Source organism: Thalia democratica, chromosome 9 (genome assembly GCF_965202585.1).
Source record: "Thalia democratica chromosome 9, ktThaDemo2.hap1.1, whole genome shotgun sequence".
Classification (NCBI taxonomy): domain Eukaryota; kingdom Metazoa; phylum Chordata; class Thaliacea; order Salpida; family Salpidae; genus Thalia; species Thalia democratica.
Genome location: NC_139173.1, coordinates 14,828,145 through 14,836,000, shown reverse-complemented (window position 1 = coordinate 14,836,000; position 7,856 = coordinate 14,828,145). Strand labels below are relative to the sequence as shown.

Below are 7,856 nucleotides of genomic sequence, written 5' to 3'. Positions count from 1 at the left end.
AAACTACACTTGAATAAATCTTTGAATTCTCAGAATAGTTTTTATGACTGTAGTGTAGTTTACTAATTGTTTTTTTTTTGTTTATTTAAATATTGTGTTTTTTTATAATAACAATATTTTAGTTATGTATTTAAGCTTGATTAGTAGAAAGTTTTCAGCTATTTTAACTTTCACTTTTCAGACTTTTTTGCTTTTAAAGTGGCAACCGTGTAAAAGACTAGTTAATTACTAATAAAATATTTTATTAAAGTATTCGAGCATTAATTATGTTTTAAAAAATTATTTAGCTTATCTACAGTGTTAATAGGTTTCAATTTTATTTAATTAACTAAACACTGAATTTTTAAAAGAGTGCAAACTATTTAAGACGCAAAAATTACCTTAAAAGTTTTTTTTTTTAAATATGAATAGGTGGTTCATTAAATAAAAAAATGTATAAAAGTGACCCATAAATGTTTTTCAAGCTCAGTTTTTATAGAGAGTTAGGTTGTAAGTAAAATGATAAAAATAAATTATTAAATTTAACTCATTAAGCGTTTAAAAAAGCACATACTTTATTAAGACTTAAGTATATTAAATAATGTGAACTGTATTCCAATAGATATTTGTATATTAAATAGGCATTCTATGTGTAGCTTAAAGTCATTTAAAGTAATAAAGTGAATAAAAGTAAAACTATATCTGGTGTGACCAAAATTAAAGCCGAAATATTATTCAAATATCACTAAAACTGTGGCCCCAAAGTTTTTGAAACTTTGAAATTTGGCCCGCGAAGACCAACTGACTGCCGACCCCTGCACTACTGTCTAATTTAGTCACTAATAAGATTTTGTTTTTGGTAGGCTATTAGTACTACTAGTAAAAAAATTAAGACACTTTCGGCCTATAGCCTCGCAAAACTAGTTTCTAAGCACTCTACACGTGCCCAGTTAGCTAAAATGACGTTAGGCATACTCATAAAAGTATGCTACTAACACAGTCCCTGACCAACATTATGTTATCAGACATTACAGTAATAACAGAGGATTATATCAACAAACTTATAAAATGATAAGTAAAATATACTTGACTTTTTTAATTTCAGATCACTCTAGCTATTAAATGATTTTATATATATTCCATTGTTAAAGCAGTATCAGGGCTGCCTAATGTTTTTGGCAAATTTTCTCCAGGTTTTTAAAAAATCCACGTTTTGGGTATATTTTTAGTTTGAAATAAATCTAAGGTAAAAAACTGTGAATAGTATAACGACATTAAAAATATATCTTAAAACTTCTATAAATGTGCATAATAATTTAAAAAAAATTGATGATGACATAACATTTTTATCTAACCGATAGATTTTTGTGTCAAATCGAAATTTTACTATTTAACATGTAAAAATTAATAATGTTTAAAATCCCAGGTTTTTTTTCTCCAAAATTCCAGGTTTTTCGGCAACCCTGAGCAGTATATACGAAATAAATAAGTTTAAAAATATGATTATACTTTCATATAAGTTTTAGTCTACCTATTTTTTTATTAGCTCAAGCAGTTGGCTAGTAATTTAATCACAGTCATGTAACAAAGTGGGCTAAACAGAGGTCTTCTGAAATTAAAATAAAAGTATAACATTGAATGAATTTTATAAAAAGTTGTGTAGAGCTATACTTATTTTATTTGAACATAATCTTGCTTATTTTCTGCTTTAATATTTTAGAATTTGTTTAAATTAAAAGAAGTTCGGTTTGCTGTTTTTATTTCAAAATTCTTTAGAAATTTTGTCAAAAAATAGCTTGCAAGTGCTACAAAAATGAAAAAACAGAAGGACTCGGATTTAACTATTTTTTCTACAGTTATTGTATTCTAATATAATTTTTTTTTTAATTAAAAAAACATTTAAATCATGAACTATACCAAGAGAGCAGAGCTTCTAAAAAAAACATTATCTTTTAGGTGTGCTCTAGCATAAGAAAAATTAAAATTGAATTCTCAAGGTGCATTTTGAGTTATAAAACCCTCAATATATACAAGTTTTACAGTTTATTTTTAGTACAAATTTAAGGTCTTAAGTGGTATAAAAGTATTGAAAAGACACCTTGATGCTAATTTAATTGTGTTCTATAATAAAAATTGTTGTATATGACATATTTGTTGTATCTAGTCTAAGTTTCGGTATTTTCAAGAAATTTCTTTTTTAATTCCAGTTTTATAAGTGAATACTGTTTAAAATTTCTCAAACACCAGGATTTTCGGCAACCGTGGGTGTAGTTTGGTGATCTCTATAAACTAGATCATTTAAACAAAACATTTAGCATTGACTTCTGTATTGAGTTTAATAAAAATTTAAAGCCCTTCCACATGACTTTTTTTAAATTTAACATTGACTCTTATATGAAAACTTTAAGTACACACTTAAAATTTTAAGTGCTTAATTAATTAATTTTTTTCCAGAATTAGCCAAATAAGACTACTATATAAAATCCAGTATTTTAAATATAACTATGAAGTTATAATGTTTAAATACTTTTAGTTATTTTGAAGAAAAGATTAGTGATTCCTACTTTTTATACTATTTTTTTTAAATTTATTCAGCAAACAGTGTTTAGCTTATCAGTGCTGTAAAACTGAAAAGCCTGATAATATGATTAAAAGTCATAGAAAATGGTTTTTACTAAAATTGGTTATCTAATTAAAGACTTTTTTAAATACTGGTATGTAAATAAAACATAACTATTATTTTAATGTCTTGGTGACTAATTTAGTAGAATATAAAAAATGTAATTATTGATAACTAAAGTATAATTTTGCTGCTAAATACTTTAAAACTAATTTTTGATATACATGCATAGCTAAGGCTTAAACGTTTTAGTTTTTTTTGTCTTAGATAAAGAACTAAGCAACTGAAAACAAGTAAAATTCTAAAACATCTGTTACAAACTAAGTGTTTATTTAAGCTTTAAAGACAACATACAGCGTTCCCTTTTAAAACAAGTACAAATATTTACTACCTAACTTTAAAAAAACTTAAGTTTATTTTAACTAACTTTAGTTAATAAAATACAACTCGAACAGAAAAAAAACAATTTCACTTTGAATTAAAGTTTATTAATCGTCTAAAACTTGGTGATAATTTTATTATGGTTAACACTTTTTTGTAGTTTATACAACTTGTAACAAAATAAATAATCATGTAATTAAGCTGTGTTTTAAAAATACCTAATTCAATAAAAGTGTTTAAATCTAAATATACTTTTAAACTTGTACTTGGTCTAGAAAAAGTTATATTTAAACTACGTAAATTAACTAAAACATAATTATTTAAAATTTGTTAAATTTTTACCTTTTAACACCAGATTCTATAAAAGAGTAAAGATCTTTTAAATCAATATCAATTTTGCCGTTCAAAAACTGAAGGAAGTTAGCGTCATAGTCGTTTGGAACTAACTCGCACGCCACAACCAACCGACATGCATTTATCAAGTCATACGTGCGAATTGAAGCAAAATGACCATTGATTGTTTGATAGTCATCGGTTTTGAAATGCTTATTTAAATCACACTCGTTTGATGAAATTAGGCTTAAAATGAAGAGTCCTGTGAACGTATAAAAGGTGTTTGTTTTCTTACTAACTGTTGTATAATACTTGGTACTTAATACAGTGTAATATTAGTAGCTACAATATAACTTAACTTGATCGAAAATTTAATATGTAAATTTTAATTTGTGGCGTAAAACTTATTTCCTATAAACGTAAATGAATACTTTTGTATAAATTCAATGTTATAATATTTAAAAAAAAATATATATTCTCTACACATTACACTGGAAAATAAAATAATTTGAATAAAATTAAACTCGATATCGGCGTTGATTACAAATTATATAACATTTTGAAGCTTTCTTAGACAATTGCAAGTATTTTGTGAAAAAATGTTTTACTATTGTATAGAAAGAATACAATCATTAATCTTAATATATGATCCATCTTATTACTTTACCCTTTTAAACATATTTTCAATTAAAAAACAGAAAATCTTAAGGTGGTCTTTGAATTGGCAAAATAATTAAAATTTTATTTTTAAAATAAGCATGTCTTACCGTCAGGTTGGAGGTTAGATGTAATCAGGTTGTAATCCATGTTGCAGAACTGATTTTCAGAGTCCAACCGACAAGTAGCAACTATTACATTGAACTTTTCTGTGAAAAAATAACTAATAACTAAAAAACAATTAAAAAAGTTAGCAGAAAAACTTAATATTTTAAAACATTGAAATTTTTTAATAATTACCTACAAAATGTAAACTTAGAATGAAAAAATATGTAAACAAGGTGAACACATTTATTTCTAAGAAAAATAAAACTAAATAATTCAGGGTTGCCAATGGTTTTTTCAAACTTTTTCCAGGCTTTCTGTATACCTTTCAGTTTTTTGAAAATGGAAGTTTTTTTGTCCATTTTTAGTTTAAATTTTAACAAGGCAGGATAGCCACTAATTTTTGGCCAATTTACTCCAGATTTTCAATTTTTTTTTAAGATTTAAAAAGTACTTGTTTTTGGGTCTATTTTAATTTAAAATTTAAGTTTAAGATAAAAAACTGTGTTAAAAGTATAATAATATTGAAAAACTACTGTAAAGCTAATTTAAATCAGTTTTTTATTAAAAATTATTTTATTCATATGACAGACTTTCTGTTTCGTATCGAAATTTCACTTTTTAACATCTAAAATTGTTTAAAAATACGGGTTTTTCATTGATTTTTGTTCAGAATTCCAGGTTTTTTAGCTTAAATTGTCAAATTCAAGGATTTTTAGCAACGCTACTCAAAGTAAAAACTGTGTTAAACAGTATAAATATATTAAAATGATACTGTTATTGGTGTTTAAATGTGTTTTATGACAAATAAAATTCTAATTGATACAAAAACAGACTGTATATGATAATGATCTACAATTTTAAAACATGTCCTAAAACTATGTATTAAGACAATATTATAATAAACAAAGTTAAGTCTGTTTAACAAAACAGTGAAATAATTGTATTTGTAAAACATAGTGTTGTGTTTAAAAATTAAATTATATTTATATACAAAATAATGTGATTATATAAACTAAAACGGGTCGGTGTAAGAATGACACAGCGACACTTTAGCAAGGTGGGTTTTTTTAGCACGGCGTCATTCTAGCACGGTGCGTCACTTTAGCACAGTGGGTCACTTTTGCATGGTGTGTCAACTTTGCACGGAGCCTTATTTTTGCAAGAACTAAATCTTTTCAAAAAGAGAATTTATGACAAATTTTATTAATTTGATTACAAAAAAATGTTAATACCCAAAATTTGTGGAAATTTAAGCTTGAATTAAAACTTTTTTTTTAAATTTGTCTATTAGTTTTTTAAGGAAAACTTAATTTTATATTTTTTAGTATTTGTAGATGTTATAGTATTAAATATTTCAAAACTCTTTATTATCTAGCCTAAAAATGCTAAAGTTTGTTTATAATAACCATATACACCTTAAACTAAATAAATTATACGATAACATACTAAAGATAATAACTAATCAATAAAATAATTTATTATTTAAAAATTAAAAGAAAGCTGATATTTTTTTAAACTTCGTAAAAAACTCAAGTATACAAAGTTGCAAAATTGTTTAAAAACAAAATTAGGCCTGTTTTTAGAGAACTTTAGTGTACTAATTACTTACTTTTGTAATTTTTTGGTAATATAATCAGGGTTCGTGCGCAATTTTTTTTAAATTTAGCCTGACTGAGACCAATTTAGCCTGACATTTTTTCAAAGTAAGGAAAATCCCCTTTAGAAGTCATTTTAGGTATTGGGGGGTCTTGATTAGTACTATTGTAGTCTCCGACTTCAACCAGCTTTATCTCAAAAATATTTTGAGCTTTAAAATCTGCAAAAAGCAAGTCATAGCTTAGTTACAACTGAATAAAATAAGACTAAATTGTGAAAAATGTGATTGACCACCCCTATGCCCTTAACATAACAAATTCAGTGATAAGTTTTGATATAAGTGTTATACCTAATCTATTACTGGTGTAAAATTTTAATATATATTACTAAACACAATTGTTCAATTTAATTAAGCATTAAGTAAAAACATTAAAACCAGAAGATTTATTTTAAAACGACGTGCATTGTTGTGTTTTATTAAAATCTAAAATGAAACAGGGTTCATGCGCGAATTTTTTTTCATTTAGCCTGACTGAGAACAATTTAGCCTGACATTTTTTCAAAGTAAGGAAAATCCCCTTTAGAAGTCAATTTAGGTATTGGTAACTAGATGATTACTACTATTGTAGTCTCTGACTTCAACTAGCTTTATCTCAAAAATATTTTGAGCATTAAAAATCTGCAAAAAGCAACTCATAGCTTAATTACAACTCAATAAAATAAGACTAAATTGTAAAAAAGGTGATTTGACCCCCTTATACCCCGTGCATTGTCGTGTTTTATTAAAATTTAAAATGAAACGCTTACACGAGTATTAAGTATTAAAATAAGCAAAAATGTTTATTATAGTATTTTGACTAATACTTAAAGTGATACATAATTATAGATCCTAAAATCTAAATAATTACAGTGATTGTTGACGTCGTATCGGATTTAAAAAGCTTACACTTAAATAAAAAAAACCCTTAATGTTTTGTTCTTGTAAAGAAAAATTAATTATACCTAAAATTTGTAATCCCACAAAACTTAGTACTTATATCTTAAAGCTAAGTTTTAGTGTTGTGAATATCTCTTTTAACTTTAAACAAACAGTAAAACAAATGAATAATCTGCTAAGAGTTTTAATCGAAAAAGTATTTGGTATAGTGCCTTTAAATTAGAAATTAAAACAGTGCAACTAACTAAGCTCTGAAAAATATAGCTGACATAAACAAATTCAAACAAACAGCTAAGTTGTTGAACTAAATTGTAATGTTAAACTGTATTTTTTTATGAAGTTTCATAATTATGACGTATATAATCTACTCAAAACAAAATAATGAAGATTCTTAAAAACTTTTTAGATATTCAACAAAAGGTCTTAAGCATTTATATTTACAAATATTGACTGAATAATAACTAAATCTTTGTTTAGAAATATATTCACATTTCAATTTGATCTTAAAAAGATTTGTCAATTTTTTCTAATCAAAAATTTTCAAGCATTTGAACTGAGAAAAACTGAGATTCTCAAACTTTAAAATAAAAAAACTAATTTAGCCTCACTTAGCCTGACGCGCACGAACCCTGTATAATATAGTTTTAACATTCTAAAGTTTTCATTTTTTTAGACTAAAAATTTAGTAAAACTAAGAAAAGCCTTAAAGTATTAACCCTATTAAGGAAAATTGACTAAAAAACTTAAAAATTTTTACTATATTTTTTGATATAACTATATTTTTTCAAGTCTGAATTTAGTTTCATACAACATAAACTTGTTTTAGATTAAATTTAACTTTAAACTACATTTAACAGGGTTCGTGCGCGAATTTTTTTTCGCTTAGCCTGACTGAGACCAATTTAGCCTGACATTTTTTCAAAGTAAGGAAAATCCCCTTTAGAAGTAATTTTAGGTATTGGGGGGTCTTGATTAGTACTTTATAGTCTCTGACTTAAATCAGCTTTATCTCAAAAACATTTTGAGCTTTAAAAATCTGCAAAAAGCAAGTCATAGCTTAGTTATAACTCTATAAAACAAGACTAAATTGTGAAAAAGGTGATTGACGCCCCTATGTCCTTAACATAACAAATTCAGTAAAAAGTTTTAAAATAAGTTTATATCTAATGTTTTACTAGTGTAAAAAATTAATATATATTACTAAACACAATTGTTCAATTTAATTAAGAACATTTAAGAATTTAA

The 7,856-nt window shown here is 25.2% G+C and overlaps 1 protein-coding gene across 1 annotated transcript in view; it reads right to left on the bottom strand.

Annotated features, from left to right (window-relative positions):
* Window positions 1-3,083: 3,083 nt before the first annotated feature.
* Window positions 3,084-7,856, bottom strand: part of LOC145844213 (eEF1A lysine and N-terminal methyltransferase-like) — a 46,561-nt gene continuing 41,788 nt past the window's right edge. Inside the window, exons 12-13 of the mRNA XM_082951586.1 lie at window positions 4,081-4,179; window positions 3,084-3,575 (exon numbers count right to left, since the gene is read on the bottom strand). Of these exons, the coding sequence (XP_082807712.1) occupies window positions 3,319-3,575; window positions 4,081-4,179 (356 nt within the window). The 3' untranslated portion in view covers window positions 3,084-3,318. The remainder of the gene's footprint in view (window positions 3,576-4,080; window positions 4,180-7,856) is intronic.